Below are 20,314 nucleotides of genomic sequence, written 5' to 3'. Positions count from 1 at the left end.
TGTAAAACATTATTATGTTGAGGAAGGCAACATTCAATATATTATAAACATACAAGTTATGCCTTTGGAAAGATGTAAGAAGTGGTCTTGAGTGCTGTTACATAGATGGGATTTAAGTATATTAAGAATAGATAGGATGGGTGTTTTGAAAGCTTGTGTGGCTATTGGAAAGCTTGATATATAACTAAGGCAGTAAGAGAAGAGTGAAATCTGTTAGGGATATATTGTAGAATCTCATTTGTGATCTGTTTGTTCCTATAATGAAATGTGAAAGGTCATCAGACATGTATGCAATCACACTAACTTCAAAGATAGGAAAGAACTCATGAAATTGCCAATACAAGGTGAAGTACCAAAAATAATTTTGAACCATGTTTAGTAATGCTAAAAATGATGTAATAGACTGGTTTAGCAAAGCAGGGAAACTATTTGCAAGAATACTTCCTGAATGAATACAAAGTTGAAAGAACATGATAACTTAAGAAATGGAGGAGATTGCATTGATCGAGTGTTTAAGCTAAGTAATTGGCTTTGTAAAGTGTAATTATGGTACTTGATGGGAATTCTTTGTGATATGTACAGGGTAATGAGGTGAGTGAGTGGCTTCTGAGTGTAGGACACGTTGGAAGAGGCACACTGGTAATGAAATTCTTGTATTAAATTTCTTTTTATTATCTTTGATTGAAATTGGTTTTGTGTTCCTAAATAAGCATCATTCTGTACAAATTTTACTAAAGATTTCCAGGTTTTTGTATAAATTTGGTCTTTGTATTCTACATGAGGTTGTAATATGCTCAAGACAACACAGTACCAAACACAAGAACCTGCAGATGAGGGAGTACAAACTGTTTAGCGGAAACGAGTACAAAGTGAGGAAGCAAGTTTTCATTGCTGTACTGGGATCTCTAAGCAACATAAACTTTGAAAAAAAATATTATAATTACTTAACAGCACAACTCCTCCACTATACTTTCCCTGAGGAGAAGATATGTACAAACATTCATCCACTCTTACACACACTAAGTACAAAGTTGTAGAAAATAGTTATAATGGATCATACCCATTTTCTTTTCTAGAATTCCCAATCAGATCCTGTGAGCTGAGTTATAAGGAGCTGCCATTCCCATCTGGCCTGTGAGCAGGTCAGTTTGGAGGAAGGTTAGTAATATTCTGGATCAACTCAGGCACTAGGAGTGAGGCAACTCATGATTGTGTGTCGCTAGTTGGAAAGTGTTGGGTCATCATGATATGGGTCAGCTGGCCATTGGTTCACCACTGTTCAGGTCAACTGTAGGTGGTCCATTTGTTTTGTTGATGCTGTACTTCACAGCAGTGCATGCCACCTCTGTGGGTAATACAGGAGGGACATGGGGGGCAGAGGTGGTCCTCTAAAGGTGTTCAGATTGTACTGACCAGTGAGGAGCCACTCAGTGATATTGTCACCTTCCTGCTTATCATGGAGGAACAGTATGAATGTGTCTGGGTGTTGCATGCTGTCATCCTGCTTCCACCTGCATTGACTCCAAAACTAGGTCATATCAGTAGTAGAAGCAATTCAGTCATGATTAAATATGACAGTCAGGAAACTTCAGTAGGGCATGAAGATGGAGGCCAGCCTACCACTGGCTACCTGAAGCTATGGTGTGCCTGAACTTGTCCACCGTTGACTCATACACCTTGAGGTCCTCTTGACGCATGCGTAGGAGGAGGTCAATATGTTGCCTCAGAAGCTCAATCTCCTCTCGAGCCATGTCCACTCTGTTGGGGAAGGATAACGTACATTTTCAGTGAATATACACTTAAATCACATTGTGAATGGTACTATAGCTTTTATTGAAGAGTGAATGCATGGTCAGGAATGCTCATGTAGTATATAATCCTGAGACATGTATTTACAAAGATTTTGAAATTAATCCATGAATAATGAAAAGCAACTAAAAGTAACTGAAAAAGTGAATGTAACAAGTTGGAGAGTTGAGAGTGAGTGGAAGAATAGTAGTGAGTTAACCCATCTTCAAACAATGAGCTGGTTTTCCCTACATGAGGAAGTTGACAGTACAATATAGTATGTAAGAAGCATTTTTTTCTCCATTTCTATGATGAAACTTGCCCCTCTGGGCACTGCAGAAGGCTGGACTATCATGGAAAGATAATACCAAGAGAGAATGATAAAATGAGATACTGATTTAGGACAGAGGGCATCAGTGAGTAATAAGAACAAATAGATTGCATTTGTTTGTCCTTGTGGAAAAATTTTATGAGAAAGGCTGGTCATGTGTCCTTGATATTAACAGGAAGATAGAACGTCACTGGGCAAGGAAGCCATGGGAAGAGGTCTAAAGAATGGCCTTGAGAGGAAAGGAATTGGCAGATATGGTGTATATACATGAGTGCACAGCTTAGTGAGATGCATCAGATAAAAAATAATATAATGGTAACTATATCTGATGAGATCAAGTATGGTGATTATGTCTCAGAGGCCTTCACTTCATGCCCCCATCTTGGTAATAAGATAAAAACAATGCCAAGGAAACACATTAAAGTGTACAAAATTAATGCAGAAAAGAAAATGCCCGGATGCATTCAGTGGTGTGGGCAAGCAGAGCATGTGACTCCCTCAAAACAAGGCCACCAAACACCCACTTGTTCCTGAGGAGGTTTTCTGACGTGGCATCCGTCCAGGCCATGAAGGACGGTGCTTGTCTCCTGCCGCTGCTATCAATGCCCCTTCTGCTGCCCCTGCACCCTGTAGTGCCACCAAGAAAAGCAAAGATTAGTTGTGAATGAGATACATGTTTATATTAGGCCTTGTTGACCTTTCCACTCCCACTGCACTTCATGATGATGGGAGAAGTTTAGTACTGTTACAGTCAAGTGTTGCCGTGGTCCATAAACCTCAGGCACTTTGATGAATTTCAGAAGCCTAATTTCCAAAGGATTATTTCAACATTTAAGGGTCTCACTATGTAAAAGTGGTGGTTGGTTATCAATTTACAGTTTTGCATTAGGACTCATGAGGTGCATGAAATTTATTGTTTCTGATGGCGAGCTTAGATTTTTGGGATAAGTGAAAGTTGTGTCATCTGTGAGTTGAAGAAAACATTAAGTCTGGGATATTAGAAACCAGACCACCCACCTGTCTCAAGCCCCTGCCGCTCCAGACACCTCTCCATGCTGGCCGTCCTCTGCCGCTCCTCCCTCAGCCGCGCCTCCACCTCCAACACTCTTCCACTCAACTCTGTTAGCCTGCACATTTGGAAGGACCCAGCTTCAAGTGTCATACTCATGTAATGGCAGGCATCATCATAAGAACAAATGTATTCCACACACGGACTGTGATGGCTAAGGGAGACAAGCGATATGAAACAAGCCATTCAATATTCTTGAAATGAATTGCAAAAAGCCCTTCCTACCTGGTGTTAAGCAGGTGCACGAGCTGCCGTAATTTGTCCACCTCCACGTGGGCGGCCTGGGAGAGGACCTGGTACACGCACCCGCCGCCACCACCCGCAGACATCCCGGCGCTACAGCCTCGCCGCCACGCCTCCTCGCACGCCTCCTCAGAGTCGCAGGTGTCTTGGCGATGCTGAAACCAAGAACAGCCATAAGTCACCACCACTAGTACTCCCGAACTATAATTGCAGTGTTTGAAAATACTGCGTGGTGCACTCCAGCAGTGATTCATGCAGCGTCATTGTCTTATCAGCTCATTCACCCGCCCCGTTTCACGCTAAGGCTCTAAGTCTCGTTAATTACCTTGGAGCACAGTTTCTGAAAGGGCATGTGGCAGGAAAGGTGTAGACTACATCTAATTAAAGGCCACTGTCAAGTTCACAAAATAAAACAGAACAAATGTATGCGAAAGTGTTCGTGGACATTAGGACCACAAGGGCAGTGGAAAAAAAAAAAAAAAAAAAAAAAAAAAAAAAAAAAAAAAAAAAAATATATATATATATATATATATATATATATATATATATATATATATATATATATATATATATATATATATATATATATATATATATAATAAACGGAGAGAAGAGATTAAATTTTGCCGGTGATGGTCAAGTAATATTTGATCCCGGCCAGACTGCATCAAGGCCAAGGTTGGGAACGCAGCATCCAAGGAAATGCAGTGCAATCGTGGGGACATGGTGGAAATGACGGCGATAATAGTAATGAAATGGAGTGCGCAAAAAAAATAAATAAATAATGGAAGAATATCGCATTTTAGGAGGCTGGTCAAGAAAAGCAGGGAGGAGAGATGAAGAAATGTACAAAAAATGCCAAAGGAGAAGATTAAAGAGTGTTCCATGTGTCCCCAGCCACTCACCGCCCCCAAGCTGCTCTCACCTGGTCCCTGCGGTTATCCCTGACGGAGTGGCGGTAGAAGTTGCCTCTCTGAGACCTTCGGAGTGTGTCGCCACTGCCCACGGACCGCCGAGCTGGTGAGCCGTCAAGACTGCTGGGGGAGGGAGGGGAGAGCAGGTCGTCAGTGATGGCGTGGCGTTGACAGTAAACACACACACACACACACACACATTACTGACAATTATTCGGAATGAAATGATACGTGCTGCCTGTATGAATTCACACCACGAGGCAACTTGAATGCTTTTATCAAGAGAGGAAGAGAAGGTCGTTACTGACGCTCCTGAAAGACAATTATAGCGTGAATGTAGCAGCGACCAGGGAGGATATGAATACAATAGCTTAGCACCTGCTATCTCGTCATGTACTCGACTTGTTGGGGAAAATTAGGTGGTTGTTGATTAATCTTGGCCTGCGAAGGACGTGGCGATGTTGATGGGTACTTGGTGGCGAGTTGAATAACCCTACAGGCACTGGCACCTGCAGTAGACCTTTTTTCTATAACTTTTGTTGCCCAAGGCCAGTGTCACTCTTACATAATAAAAAAAAAAAAAAAAAAACGGTGCTCTCATTTCCACTACTTTGTGTTTTCCCATGTTCCTTTAAGGCCCGTAGTCAGAAACGCTTTGCTCTCTCACCACGACTGTTTTCAAAGGCTCAAAAGATAATTAACCGTGTTCTCAAGAGTGTTTCTCCTGTTAATAATGTAGAATTCTTGTCAATATGTCACTACAACTTTGAAAACACCTTAAAAATCCGTGTCACTTCAAGTAGAGCATTTTGACAATATTGACGGTGCGGATAAAAGTGTTTCAGAATGTGGGCCTATGTCCTCTGATCTGCTGATACTCTCCTTATAAAACCCGACAGTACGTACATTGTTGGGATATCAGAGGGCTTAGGATTAAAGGAAAAACTAAATAAGAGGAAGGGACTTGTAGCATGTTAATCGATTCCTGACCGTGACTGCGACCGTGACTACTTGACTGGCCAAAAGTTATAGAAGCTTGAGGGAAATGAATATCATTTCATTGCCACTGCCTAAAAGTGATTGAACACTCCGATGAATGTGAATGAATATTGTACGTATGTGTTGTAGGAGTGATCAATACATCATAATACACACACACAAACACACAACATGAATATCTAGGTAAACATTAACTAATTTACCAATTATTACGCACGAGTTCATATTTGTTTGTTAATTTTAATACAGCCTTTTGTTTTTAGTTTTAATTGCTAAATTAATCCATTCATACGTTTGTTCATTTACTTAATGTGTGTGTGTGTGTGTGTGTGTGTGTGTGTGTGTGTGTGTGTGTTTTACCTGTGTGCACTTGACTTCAAAGAGGAGGCAAAAGTGAGAGAGAGGAAGAGGCAGCAGCAGAGACTCACTTCTCCCGCAGCATAAGGTCTACAGGCTCCAGTGTCAGTATCTCCTCAATCTTGAGTTCCATCTCACTGATCTTGGTGGAGAGAACCCCCACAGTGGGGCTTGGCAGCGGGGCGGCGGCCGGCGTGCGGGCCACCTTTGGGGACTCGCTGCCGCTCTCTGTGTTTAGATTCTCGTTGTTTTCTGCGTCCCTGAAGAAGGAAAAAGAGCTCTTGCGGTGTGACTTGGGTTCCTTCCTGTGCTTGGAGGCTGAGGATCGCAGCGGCTTGAGTGCCCAGTGGCGCCTCTCTTTGAGTGGGAGGTCCCCGCTGGACTTGATGTACTCGTCGTCCTGTGCTCTAGTGGGACTCTGCCTTGGTGTCTTGTTATTGTTGATGTAGTCCCGGGAGTTGGAACAACTTCTGTGCAGCTTGAGTCGCGGCTGGCTGTTGAGGGAACCACCGGCCGCGGAATCTGACTTGGCGCGGGAGTGTTGATAGGGGAGACTCCTCGCGCGATCCTTCTCGTCCCCGCGGCCTGGCTCCTGCGTCATGTCAGAATCCCACGTGAAGACCGCTTTGGGACTCCTGCCTCTGCCTGCTGGTCCCCCAGACAGATGGGTTCTGCCCCCTGCGTCCCCCGCGAGGCCCCGCACACCATTCTTGGGCGTGGCCAGCAGGGGACTCTGGGCGCAGGACAGCAGGTAATTCTCCTCCTGAGGACAGAAAAAAAGTTTGTCAAGTGTTGTGTTTGTATAAGTCCTTGAGCCCGCAGCAGGCATGACGCTCCAGCTGACAGGCGCCTCTCCACTTGTCAGTGCACACAATGCAACACATTCAACACATTCCAATTTTGGCAGGAAGAGTGTGTGACGCACTGACGAGGGAATAAAAGTTAAACAGCCACACCATCATAAATATGCAGTTGGTTTCACATAACATGCACATCAGTGCCCACAGTGTGTGCCTCTCCTGCACTGCACTGATAGCGTGAAAATCGGCTGCTGACTTAATAAATGAAATCGAGAAGCTGAATCGTGTTCTTGGTGACTGCTAGTGGCCTGGGCGCCGACACATTCTTCAGTGTGATATGCAATGCAAGTCGTGAAAACCCATGGAGCGCTACCCCACTCTGGGCTGAATTGGCTGTCCGGGCTGGCCTATCCGGCGGCTGAATTATGCAGTGCCTCGAAGCAGCGTATTAAGGGGCGCCCTGGTGGATCGATAGTGAAGCTTGAAGGAGTGTGTTGGTAGGCCACCGGCGTGCCCAGCGAGGCCTGATGGAGTGCCGGTGCTTAAAGTGATGGTGGTGTCGCCATCCCCCAGCGAGGCACCACCATTACTTTAAGCAATAAAAAAAATTGTACACAAAATTAGCGTGAGTTATGCAAGTGAATGTGCACAGATGTTGTCCATGGCCCGTGTGTCTGTGTGTGTGTGTGTGTGTGTGTGTGTGTGTGTGTGTGTGTGTGAGCGTGCGTGCTTGCGAGCGAGTGTGTGTGACAGGTAATTAACCTTGATGAGGGCGTCACAGCCGGCGCTCACCTTGAGTGCCTGCACCAACTGGGCGTAGTGTTGGCACAGGATAGCCAGCGTGGCCACATCAGAGCTGCGGTGACTATCGCCGCTCCTGCGCCTGGCTGCTGCCGCCACCTTGGGCCGTCCCTTGGTGGTGGAGGCCACGATGTCCGGGGCCTCTGGGGTCCTGGTGGGCTCCGAGGCCGAGGAGGAGGAAGAGCGCTCCATCTTGACCACCTGGGACAGCACCTCGGCGATGGACCTCTTGCTCGCCACTTCCTGGATCTTGATCTCCTCCGTCATGTCCATGTCACATGGGGAGTCCACGCCGCTCTCAGGGGACACGAGGGTACAGTCCTTCCTCTCCTTCACTCCGAGGTCCACATTGCCCTCGCCACTGGTGCTGCGGGTCGGCTGCGTGCCGCCCTCCACCTCATGGTCCAGTGTCTCGTTGGCGTTCATGGCGTCCTCCGCGGTGACATTGTTGTTGAGGTTGTTGTTATTGTTGTTATTGTTATTGTTGTTATTATGCTCTTCCTCCACCGTTGGAGAATCACCGTCGCTCTGTAAAGCACAAGAACGCTTCAGGTTACCGGTGTGACCTTGCAGAGAGAGAGAGAGAGAGAGAGAGAGAGAGAGAGAGAGAGAGAGAGAGAGAGAGAGAGAGAGAGAGCATATGCGTGAATACCCTCCACAGTAACTCCTAACCCAACACCGCATCCCTTCCACAGCGCAGTCCGTCACGAATGGCAGCACGAGTAACATGCTAAACATCACTTTTTTATGTCGGAATGTGATGTATTGAGCAGAGATATTGCGTGGGAATGTGGCTTTGCGTGCTGGCTGGCTGGGGAGAGCGGAGGGGCGACGGAGGCTGCCTGGCTGTGACGGACGGGCACGCGAAGGATGGAAGGGGGCGTGCACGGGAGACTATGGCATAAGGAAAGGAAGAGTGAGTGATGGTCATGGCAGATATAGAGTAGGTGGGACAGGGAGAGGAGGGAGGGAGGGAGAGACGAAGTGAAGGTTGAGAATAGAAATGACTGACAGTGAGGCAACGGGAGAGAAAGAAAGGGTAGGAAAGGTGTCTGGGGAGATGTCGGCGAGAGAGAGAGAGAGAGAGAGAGAGAGAGAGAGAGAGAGAGAGAGAGAGAGAGAATCAGAAATTAAAGAAGGAGGAAGACTTAGAAAAGGAGAAGGGAAAGTGCCTGGGAAGATTTAAATAGAAATAAAAAGAAGGGGAAAGGAAACAAAGGAAAAATTATATCAAGGATGGAGCAGGAAAGAAGGAAATCGGAAAGGGAAGAGGGTGAAAAAGAAAGAGGAAGAGGAGGTGAAAGGGAAGGAGGAGGAGGAGGAAAGGTGTGTGAGGAAATATTGACGAATGAAGAGAGAGAGAGAGAGAGAGAGAGAGAGAGAGAGAGAGAGAGAGAGAGAGAGAGAGAGAGAGAGAGAGAGAGAGAGAGAGAGAGAGAGAAACAAGGCCGATGAAGGAAAGAGAAGGTGGATAGGAAGGGATTTGAAAAGTGTCAGAGCTGGACAGAGAAAGAAGGAAGTGGAAGAGAAGTCCTAGAGGCGAGGCGACAGTTCAGATGGAGGACTTAAGGCGGCAGAGACAGGGTGGATGAAGTAAGATCGGGCGTGGGCGTGCAAGGAGGACGTAGAGGAGGAGATGGAGGGTGTTATAACTGTGAGTTGAAATTAATGGGGACTCAGATCAAAGGGAAAGCAATAAAAGAGCGAGGCATTGAGCAGAAAAGCACCAATCTGATTTCAAACTGCATGAATTCTTTACACTAGGCTCGCTGAAGTCAGAAGCACGGCAACAACCGAAATCACACTTTACTTGCACGGACAAAAGTGTTGGAGATCGACGCGAGAGAGAGAGAGAGAGAGAGAGAGAGAGAGAGAGAGAGAGAGAGAGAGAGAGAGAGAGAGAGATGAAATAAAAGTAAAGAAAAAAAGTCGTAATAATAAAAATAAACCATTCACATTACTAACTTACTCCAAAACACCAAAGCAACGAAAGAAAAGAAAATAAACGAAATAAAGACAGCAAAAGCGTAAAATACCAACAGAAAAAGAGAGTTAAGAGTTTAAGAAGCGAATATCAAGAATTCTTTCCATCCACGCAGCTTAACTCTAATACCAACAGAGAGAGAGAGAGAGAGAGAGAGAGAGAGAGAGAGAGAGAGAGAGAGCAATGAGGCGAGACGACGGGTGGAGTGCGTAAGCCGGGCATCACCTCATTAATATAAAGTCTGCCTTCAGGAGGAAATATCGACCGTGCCAGTGACTAATCCAATGTTTACAAATTCATGATGACTCGAGTTTCTGGCTGGATAGAGAGAGAGAGAGAGAGAGAGAGAGAGAGAGAGAGAGAGAGAGAGAGAGAGGTACACAAGACGCCACGTAAACCAGTCAGCCAGACACGTCCTCTTTCCTCCTTTCTTCCGTTTCCTCTTTCCCTCCTCTTCATGTCCTTCCTTCCCTCCATCCCTCCTTCCGTTGCCAGCCACTCCTATCATCCCATCATTTCCTCTCCTTCCCTCGTTCGACCTTCACGCCCTTCCACCATTCCCAGTGCCCTTCCTCTTTCCATCTTTTCCACTCTCGCTCCCTCCACTCATCCCTTCCCATCCTCCTCCTCCTTCTCATCCTCCTCCTCCTCCTCTTCCTCTTCCTCCTCCTCCATCAATCTTTTCTGTTGTTTTCTCTCCGTTTTCCTTTGTTGTTTTTTCTCCTTTTGTCAATATCTCATCACACATCTTGCCTCCTCCTCCTCCTCCTCCTCCTCCTCCTTTCGTTCCTGATACATCTGTAAAAGTGAATCTTTTCGTATTCTTTCCTCCTCCTCCTCTTTTTCTGACCTCTTTCCTCCTGCAGTTCATCATCATTTCTCTCCTATCTCCCTATTCCTCTTATTCCTTCCTCCTTTTCTTTTTCTCTTCCTTCTGCAACTTTCTTACCACTTTCCTTCAGTCCTCCTTCGGTATTCCCTTCACGTTCCCATTGCTTTCCTCATTCCTCTTCCAAACGCCGAGCCGCAAATACCCTGCACTCCTCCCCCTCCTCCCCCTCCTCCTGAAGCCTTCGTGCCTCGCCATCAAAGCCTCCTAAGCCAAACTGCCGCCCTGGTCTTGTTTCCTGTGTAATGGAACCTTCCCTCACGCAGACGAAGGATACAGATTGCTATACATTGAAAAAGTTTACCCCATTGCTTGCCTTTCGAGTCAACTCCCCGCCCTCTATCTGTTTGGGTTAACTCTCTCTCTCTCTCTCTCTCTCTCTCTCTCTCTCTCTCTCTCTCTCTCTCTCTCTCTCTCTCTCTCTCTCTCCGGATCCAATGACAGGCTACCTTGTTTTGGAATGAAAGGTTGATGTGGTTTCTTTGTGTTTTTTCTCTCTCTCTCTCTCTCTCTCTCTCTCTCTCTCTCTCTCTCTCTCTCTCTCTCTCTCTCTCTCTCTCTCTCTCTGCATTGTTCCAACGTTTCGGATTTCGCTAAAAATGGACCTGGAAATCAAGGAAACACGGCACGACACACACACACACACACACACACACACACACACAGTCAGCTCAGTTTCGTTCCGTCTTTATAAATATGTAAACTAGCAATAATATTTTACTCACTTCGATATTAATAAGAAATAAGTTAAATAAATAAATTAATAAACGAACAAATAACACTTTTAAACATACCTACGCTTCTTCCTTCTCGCATCGTTCTTATTCTCCAGTCGTGTTACTTCATGGTAGATAATTGGCCCATTACTGTGTTAGATTAAGGTCGAGACAGTTTCACTTGAAGGAGGATGCTGGAGACGGACCCAACAGGCAGGAGGGATAGAGGACCGAAAAGGACTTATGGATACACTATAGATAACAGGACGGGCGTAACAGGACGTAGAGGACAGAGTAAGATCGATTTTAGGCCATATTCTGAAACGCTTCTGTCTGCACTTCTACTACTTAAAAAAAAAAAAAAGCTCTTGTTGATGAAGTTACAAAAGTTATTAAGGGTGTCTTTACAGTTCTAGTGACAAATTAACAAGGTTTCTATATTATCAACAGGAGAAATACTCTTGAGAACCCAGCTAATCGTCTCTGTGGCCTTTGAAAGCAGTCGTGGCGAGAGAGCAAAGCGTTTCTGAATACGGACCTCTAGAGACGAGTGATCCACAGAGTCTATCCCTAACGAGAGAACCCAAAATAATTTGTCTGGCTGGCTTGGCTTTTATGAGGACAAAAGGTCATTGATCTATCGTGTAGGGTAATGTATCTTGATTCTTCTTTTTTAACCAAGCTTCTTTCTTATTCTCCTTTCTCTTTTCTTTCCTCTCCAATTCTTTTGTTGTAACTATGTCACTATAATTTCTTTTTCCTTTTTTTTTCTTTCTATTTCTTTCGTTTTAACCATGCCTCTTTCTTGTTCTTCTTTTCTATTTCTTCTTTCCCCATTTGTACCGTTTTAACCACACCTCTTTCTTATTCTTTCCCATTACCGTACTTTCCTCCTCAACTTACTTCTGTCGTCTAATACGTGGGTTCTTTAACTGGGGTACAGTCGTGACGGCAAGCCAGTTAATCTTCTGCACTCACACTATGCTTAGTCCTTTCCTTCGAGCTAATTCCTCTCATCTACCTGATAATTCATAGATTCTTAACAAATCAGAGGACTTCAGATTGGGAAAATAATAAATAAATAAAAATAAAAGTATGGAAAAATAAAACAGGACCTTGACTATACACGTAACTCAGGGATACTATACAGTGACAGTCACGCCATTGAGTAATGTCAATTATATTTTTACGCCGTCCGAGTGTGCTAGGCGTCACGAGGCCTCGATACACACGAGCCAAAGGTTGACTGGTTCTCAGTGTTGCTTAGTGGCGCACTGAAGGTACATCTTGGACTTTGACTGCACACCAACCCTCCAGTCAATGTAGTGCAGGCCTGATAAAAGGTACACATTTTAAAACGCACCTACTTAAACGTACTAAAAGATACAAATTTAAGAACACACACGTATCGAGGAAAATTAGGCGGTGCACTTTGGTGGCAGTTAAGGCGCATAGTTTGGGAGTCACTGGTTGAGACATGTACGTGCTGCTCCACTAGTTGATGGTTCGTTAAGAGTACTCAGACGTCCGCCACCAGATGGCAGTGCAGTCGACAAGTTGATTCAAGAGAGGTTCACGTACGTTTGCAAGTTTCAGAGAGCTGCTCTTCTCGTATTACATCTACTACTACTACTACTACTACGACTAGCTACTATCATTCCTCCTCTTCCTCCTCCTCCTCCTCCTTCCCGTCTATGGCTCACCGGCGTCTGGGCATGGACGTGGGTGGTGCCTGAGGAGCAGTTGTCACACTTCCTGCAGTAACTCCTCGTCCGCGTGGTGGGTGACGGCTCCTGGTGGGAAGGTGAGCAGTAGTAGTGGTGTAGTGGTGGTGGTGGTGGTGGTAGTAGTAGTAGTAGTAGTAGTAGTAGTAGTAGTAGTAGTGGTGGTGGTGGTGGTAGTGGTAGTATAGTAATGGTATTAGTGGTGGTGGTGGTAGTAGTGACAGTGGTAGTGTCCTTGGTGGTGGTGATAGTGGTGGTAAAAGTAGTAGTAGTAGTGGTTGTAATGAAAGTAGTAGTCGTAATAGTAGTGGTGGTAGTGGTAGATGTGGTGATGAAACAGCATGTAATCATGTCTAACACACACACACACACACACACACACACACACACACACACACACACACACCAATTACATCTTTTCACTAATTAATTCAAAACGCTTATAAAGGCCGTAAATACAACACGAGATCAAATTACCAAATTAATTATGAAATATATAATTAGGGAATGATAATACACATATCATTACTATTATATTTTTGTTTTGCTTTTGTTTATGGAGCCTTTAACGTCCATCCCTTCCATTAATGAATTATTAAATACCTTTCCACCTCCCACACAACAAATGTTTGGGTTATACGTTACAATAATTACCGTTCCTATATTATCGTACATATTTATATCACGTAGGGATCTGTCACGAAAGGTTTATATATATATATTATACAACATTTTTTTTTCTCGAGGATTAAGATAACTTGTAACTGTCTGATAGTTATGAGATATTACGTGGCTGATAGGATTAACCTGTTACGTAAAGGTGGAGCGCACACACACCACACACACACACACACACACACACACACACACACACACACACACACACACACACACACACACACACACATTTGTATCTCAATATGATTTTATGATTGTGTAGTTCAAATTCTCCCTTTTCATGAATTAGCAATTTTAACTTTTAGATAAATTAAGAGTTTGTCGACTGTTGGTGTCCCTGTCAACTATAACCATCGATAATATTCCTGCCCAACCTGTCTATAAAGTTTTCACATGCTTATAAAAAAAAACATATATATATTATAATTACAAGGAATACCGATCTCAGCTCATTCTCTAAGCCTGAATAACTACTGGCTTGTTTGTTACTAATATCAATACTGCAAGTGTTTTCAGCCTATCCCGCTAGTTTTGGATGCTCTAAAATGTACTAATAGCTATTGCAAACAGTGGCTTTATATCATTCTCTAAGCATAATAAAAACTAATAGCCAGTTTTCCTACCTTTAATACTGTTTTGATATTGCTTAGTCCATCGTTCAGTTCTTGATTCTTAAATGCACTAAAAACTGTGGCATTCTATGATTCTCCTATGATGATGAAAATTAAGAGCCGATCTTCCTATCTAGTAATACTGTGTGGATACTGCTTTGTGTATCTTTGATATATAAATGCACTAAACTACCAGGAACAGTGGCTTTATGTAATTTGCTAAAATAAAAAAAAAAAGCCTTCTTGTCTATTAGTGTCGATACTGATCAGCCGGTCTTGCTCAAATTTTCGATGCTAATTTAAAAACATATTAGGTAATATAATTGAAAAACATTGGATTTAGCTCATTATCCAAGCCTCAAGAATTACTAATTAACATTCTTATCTACGAATACCCTTGTCAGTACAACTAGAACTCAGTCTTTCAATACCACTGTAGTGCTCAGTCTACCTACCGCTCGCGTTTGAATGTTGATAGAAAGAAAGAACATTGCTGCTAGACACATTTGCCTTACTCATTCTCTAACCCCCTAAGGAACCATTCACTGGCTTCTGTATCTATTTATGCCTCAGTACTCCTACTCAGCCTATCCTCTTATTCTCGGATGACGTAAGGATGTACAGTCGCGGTCAGTAAGACAACGTGCTACACTCCGAGTTATCTGTTACGTTTCCCTTCAGTCTCGTCCCCTGATCAGCTGACGGCCTCCTTGTAAAACTTGTTTACTGAGAGACTTTAAAGAGATCAGAGTGCTAAATACTAAAGAAAAACGCAAAACTGAGTAGGAATATGGGAAGTTGACTTGTGAACACGACTGTACAAATATAAATATAAGAAACCGCCTTACCTCATTCTCTAGGCCTAAGGAACTATCCGGGCTGGATAAGTCGTCGTTCATTGGTGACAGGTCTGAAGGCTTCATCTGAGGGTGTAAATAAGAAACATGTGGTCAGGTGTCACCCTCTGTTAATTCGGCGAGAGGAGCACCAGGCGTATACCAGCACCAGTACCGGCACCTGTCTGCACTGAAGTCTAGAGGCACCGCTCGTCAACCAACTCCACCCGGCACTGTGGCACTACTGGCTCTCGTGCCGCCACGGTGCCTCGTTTTATTCCTCTCCCTCTCTTCATCTTTTGACCTTACACATTCTTTATACCCCATCAATTGGTTTGTTACTCAATACTAGATAATCTATCGTGCTTTTGTATTCGTCATTCGTTGTATTTCTTTTGCTCATGTTTTGAGCTGTATCGGGTGTCGTTTGCTTTTCCTCTTTCTTGTAGTTATTAGGATATTTTACTCCTTCGATGTTCATTTGAATTTGTTTCCTTTAATTTCCTTCTTCATATATGATATGTATCACTTTACCATTCCCTGTTTATCAAGCATTATATTCTTATCTTTACGTCTCGGCCAGAATCAAGTGCCAATTATGTATTTTTATCCATTTATTGCCAAGTTTCTGAACGCCAACACTTTTTATATCTATTCACATTAATACCAGAGTAATTTCGTACCATTCACTTTACTTTCTTATGCAGTATTATATCCTTATCTTCACGTTCTGAGCCGTATCGAGCGTCTGAGTCTCCATAGCGACGCTGCGCAGGTGTTCGGGGCGGGGCAGGCCGGGCCCCACAACAGCTGATCGCCAAAACATTGCACGCCGCCGCCAGCAATGCCGTCTGTTCTCCTCACTGACTCCATATCCGTAGAGCTGGGAGGTGAGTGGGCATGTGGTGGTGTGTGTGTGTTGCGTGTGTGTTGCTCGTGCAGGTGATAGTGTGGCGGAGAGGTGTTACTGTGTTGTGTTACTGTTGTGTGTGTCAGTGAGGGATTGTGCTTGTGGATGTTTGTCACCTCGGCACTGTGTGAGCGTGTCACTGGTGGCGGGGTGTTGCCAGTTTCTTTGAGTATATTGGGGAAGGTCAGGTTAAATCGATACCATCAGTAAGTAATCTTAATTGGTTACGACATTTACTAAGGAACAGGCGCCAGTTAATTGCCTCAGTGGTGTGAGGAACCTTGACTCACTGCCCCTCCCTAGGAACCCACTGTCGTGCTGCCTTGTGCAGTTCATGTAACGGGACGGCAGTGGTTGGAGACAATCCTGACTCACAACTGAACACCGTGGGTTATTTCCAAAATTCACTAAATCACTACATGCAATCTAATACAATGTACCAAGCAGTTACAAGCGGGTAGACTTTTCACACAAGCTTCTGGATTTTGATTCAGAGTATGGATGATAGGATTCTTAATTTTTCAACCATAGTAATGTTTTCAATGAATTACTTTGCTAGTTGGTTACTCAGCAATTGCATATAAAGTAAAGGTTGGCAGTATATTGTACTTGTACTGCTGTGTGTGGCCTTGTTGCTCATCTCATTCTCCTTGGCCTCTGACCCTGTGGTGGATGACATCTCTTATCCTGGGACACAGGGCTTTCATGATGTTTAGGTTTCCACAGTCTACCTTTCTTAGGTATCAATTTATCAACCAAACTGAAGGAAGGATGAACAGCTGGATGAAGTGTGCGCTAACTGCCTCAGCCTGGATTCAAACCAAGGCCTGCAGATTATTAGCCAGGTGCACTAACCACTGCACCATGGAGGCTTGAATTGCATGTGATCTTGTATAGATTTTCTCAGTTTTGTGCTTCATGATGGTGCATCTCAAGATACTCTCTGCCTCCACTGAGGTAACTCACTGGTGTGTCAGTATAAATTTGTTCTGACTTTCGATTGCTTTAACCATTAAGGAGATATTGGCTGTCTGTACAGGCATGTATATTCACATCTTTAGTATAATTTCTGCTTTAGTGTGCAATGTGAAAACTGAATTTGTAAATGTTGTTAATGAGATTGATCAAATTATGGCACTGCACAGATGCTGGCCTGGGTCATGAGAGACCACTGCCATTCCCACCAAGAAAAAATCACAAGACAGAGTCAGACTCTCAGCTTTTCGGTAGCAAGCTCAGAATTGCACCAATGAATCACTTAAACACTTAAACCGTAAATGGGGCCAGTATTGTATGACTCCTTGTTCTTTTTAATTGCCTTTGATCTCTTAGATTCTGATGTCCTTTGAAATTGGTTTATGCCTCAGCATGTGCCAGTAATACAAAGCAGCAGATGTTAACACCTGTTGGTCACAAGCAAGTCAATACGCGAAGAAAATAATTCTGGAGATACTGAAAAAAAAAAATAATAATAATAATAAATAAATAAAAATATTGATAATTAGCTGAAGATAAAGGGGTGAATTTGCAGTTTCCCATAATAAAGGCAAAATTTATATGCTTTATGGATTTTGTTGTATATTGTTGTGAATCAACAGATTCTAGCAGTCTTCCCAGAACAAATCTAGTTTGAGCTGGATGACCCAGTCACATAACAGTTAAGGATATTTCCAAATTTATCAGCTTTCATAAGTAACATCCACATCTGTAGTTTACGTTACCTTGCTAGTGTGGTGTTGCTCGTTGATATTTTGTTGTGGTGGTGACCTCGTCTCATTCAGCCAGTACATCCAGGACGTCCACAAGCTGCAGCCGCCATCTGTTGGCTGCATTCAAATTCATGTTGTTGGTTGGTGAAGCCATGGCTCAAATGGTATTGGCTGACACTCACTTCCAATTATGTGAGTGGCTGCTGCTCCAAGTGGTGCACCTACTTCCCAGGAAGTAATTGACCCAAACAAAATATAGGACTTGGATTTTAATGCCAATAATGTGAGCTTATCAGCAACATGATATACGGAAAGTAAGATTGTTACAGTAATTTTTTCATATTTTTCCTAGCTCTTTAGTTATGGGAAACTGCATATTCACCAATAAGGTTATTTGATTCTTTGAACCAAAACAATGATTCATATTTTTACAATCAGCTCATCATGGTCATGCTCAGTGAGGAATTCATGTCTTCATCATTATAGTATTTTTGACAGACATTCCTAACTTAGATTGTTAAATGGATTAGACTTAAGGGAAATATACCTAGTGCCCCAAAATTAAAGAACCCATATCTCTTTAAAACAGAATTTGTACATTTTTAGATATGTCAGTGTGTTATGAATCATGGCTTCATGGAAAAGTACCTTGTGTTTGATGAACCATAGTTTTCAGAAAGAATAGTTTGGATTTCATCAACACTACACAAAATGTTGCTTGATGTATTAGACAAGTTAATAATTTTCACAGATATATTATATACTTTCTCCCCTTGCAATGTTATTCTTTTGTTCATTATTTTTTATTTAATTTTTTGTTTTTTTTTTTCTACGAGGTGTATAAAAATGTGAAAATTTCTCTTTAGGGCATATGCAATATCACACAGCTACACGAGAAGGTGTCACCAAAGTCAGCTTTTTTTTTCTCTTCAACACTGCCAACCAGTGTGTGTGTGTGTGTGTGTGTGTGTGTGTGTGTGTGTGTGTGTGTGTGTGTGTGTGTTATCAGGACCATAGAATATTTACTTCCCTTGATGTTATACATATCCTAAGCTTGGACCCTGCCTGTAGAAAGTGTGGATAGGAAATTTAAAGCTGGTAGCAAGTATGATGATGATGGTAGTGGTGTTGATGCTACTCATCCTCCTCGGTTCTCCCACAGCTCAGGAGCCGTGGCCCAACGATGTTAAGTTGTTCCAGCAGTATGAGGTGGAGCAGATCCTGCTGCCTGACAATGCCAACTGTCTGGCAGTGCAGGCATTCCTCAAGATGTGTCAGCTGAACCACACGCTGGAGATGCGAGGCAATGCTGAGCACATGTCCCCCAGTGGTGAGTACTTACACACAGGGGAACTCTCTTGCTGCTTGCAGACGGCTGCTGTTTACTCTTTCATCTATTCTTTTTTATTTTATTTTCTGTTTACATTTAATATTTCTTTTTACTTCATGATTTATTGAAATGCTCTACATTCTTGTTCTTATTGGAAAGAGACCACCTTGGGGATCCTCACGTGATGATAGGAGTACATGTTTGAGATGAGGTGAACCCCATCACTGCAGTACCAGGAGCTCCAGTACAGTCACACGTACATATGCCACTAATCTCTAAAGATTTTGAAATACCATATAATAAGTAAGAGTGGGTAAACCAGTGAGCACTTACCTTGTGCATGTAACGGAAGAAGGAGAAGACGGAGGGGGTGCTTGAAGGAGTCTGGGAGGTTGTCTTTCCTGAGCCAGCCATCTTGTGTATGTGAGAGTTTGTTTGTGGGTGTGAAGTGTTTTTAGTTGCTGGGCTGTGTATTTTCAGATTAATAATACTTTTTTATTTAATTTATTTCTCTCCATTAGTTGTGTGCTATGTGTATGTGTGCGTGTGTGTGTGTGTGTGTGTGTGTGTTAGGTGAGCACAAGATGGGCTGAGGTAGTTAGGTTCCCTGCTAATAAAGGAAGTCTAATCTCATCCTGAAAAAGGAAAAAAAAAAAAAAAAATTAGCTGAGTACAGTTAATTACCTTCACTAGACAAATGAATATTGAATATTATGTCAGCAATACAAAAATGCACAAATTCTTCCACAATAATTTTTCAGGATGCATCATCTTTCCCCTATGCCTTTTTCATGCTCCTCTATTACATACTTTCCCTACACATTACTTTCTTTTTATTAACATCAACAAGTACACCTTTGCACACTAATCATCCTCCTGCTCTCTTCACTCAATATCCTCACATCCCATTGTATCATCTTATCACAAACATATCCTCCTTTTCCTTCCACTACATTCCTACTCCCTCCAACACACCAGTCCCTCACATCCATGCACCACTCTCCCTTTGTCTGCCACATGCACCAGCCACCTGCTCCCTCATCCACTCACTTGCATGCATACAGATGGAGGCTCCCCAGGCTGTAGTGCTCTTGGTTATGGCAGTTCAAAGATACACAGACATGTGCCTTCACCTCTGCTACCTCTTGTAATCTCCTAACCCTTCCATCTTGTACCCTCAAGCTCCCTTCTTGAAACTCTGCTCCCTGTCTTTTATGCTCTGATTCTTAGTTGCTTGCCAATATTGAGAGATATGGCCTTCACTGGTGCTTTCTTTTGCAATCCCCAGCTCTTCTTTTAAAAGCCTTCAGTCCCCTCTTCTCCAGAAGCTTGAGTCCTTGATGTTCCCTATACTGTGAGCCTTTGTTATGTGGGTTTTAAAGATGTATGACCCTGTCTTATATCATCCTGCACCTTTTATTCCTGAAGATCCAGTATTTTCTTGTTTTGCTGTAATTATTATTGCCATATTAGTTCAGAGATGCATTTAGTCTTTGCTTGTTACTTTCATGTTCTTTCTTGTTTAGTCTTCAGCTCCCTCCTTTCTTGAAGCTTCCATCTTTGCTAATTTTACATTATCCTAAAAAAGTGGTGGAAGTTTGTTGGTATATTTGCAGTGGAGTAAT

At 43.2% G+C, this 20,314-nt stretch overlaps 2 protein-coding genes across 6 annotated transcripts in view; one reads left to right on the top strand and one right to left on the bottom strand.

The window, feature by feature from the left end:
• Positions 1-654: 654 nt before the first annotated feature.
• Positions 655-20,314, bottom strand: part of LOC135089593 (myosin-G heavy chain-like) — a 35,344-nt gene continuing 15,684 nt past the window's right edge. For 2 of the 4 annotated variants that reach the window (XM_063985374.1, XM_063985375.1), the window contains exons 2-12: positions 19,023-19,324; positions 17,372-17,476; positions 14,753-14,827; positions 12,595-12,684; positions 7,294-7,830; positions 5,773-6,464; positions 4,357-4,468; positions 3,414-3,586; positions 3,137-3,246; positions 2,644-2,746; positions 655-1,758 (exon numbers count right to left, since the gene is read on the bottom strand). In XM_063985374.1, coding sequence (XP_063841444.1) covers positions 1,617-1,758; positions 2,644-2,746; positions 3,137-3,246; positions 3,414-3,586; positions 4,357-4,468; positions 5,773-6,464; positions 7,294-7,830; positions 12,595-12,684; positions 14,753-14,827; positions 17,372-17,476; positions 19,023-19,103 — 2,220 coding nt within the window. In that variant the 5' untranslated portion in view covers positions 19,104-19,324 and the 3' untranslated portion in view covers positions 655-1,616. Of the gene's footprint in view, positions 1,759-2,643; positions 2,747-3,136; positions 3,247-3,413; positions 3,587-4,356; positions 4,469-5,772; positions 6,465-7,293; positions 7,831-12,594; positions 12,685-14,752; positions 14,828-14,921; positions 15,442-17,371; positions 17,477-19,022; positions 19,325-20,314 lie in introns of those variants that run through there. The other 2 variants (XM_063985376.1, XM_063985377.1) reach the window with 2 other exon arrangements.
• LOC135089594 (metaxin-2-like) overlaps positions 12,467-20,314 on the top strand; it is a 47,542-nt gene continuing 39,694 nt past the window's right edge. The window contains exons 1-3 of one of the 2 annotated variants that reach the window (XM_063985379.1): positions 12,467-12,695; positions 15,503-15,630; positions 18,522-18,689. In XM_063985379.1, the coding sequence (XP_063841449.1) occupies positions 15,585-15,630; positions 18,522-18,689 (214 nt within the window). In that variant the 5' untranslated portion in view covers positions 12,467-12,695; positions 15,503-15,584. Of the gene's footprint in view, positions 12,696-15,447; positions 15,631-18,521; positions 18,690-20,314 lie in introns of both variants that reach the window. The other variant, XM_063985378.1, reaches the window with a different exon arrangement.

The sequence above is a fragment of the Scylla paramamosain genome, chromosome 33 (assembly GCF_035594125.1).
Source record: "Scylla paramamosain isolate STU-SP2022 chromosome 33, ASM3559412v1, whole genome shotgun sequence".
NCBI lineage: Eukaryota > Metazoa > Arthropoda > Malacostraca > Decapoda > Portunidae > Scylla > Scylla paramamosain.
Note: the sequence above shows the minus strand (reverse complement) of the source record. Positions and strands in the feature narration are given on the sequence as shown.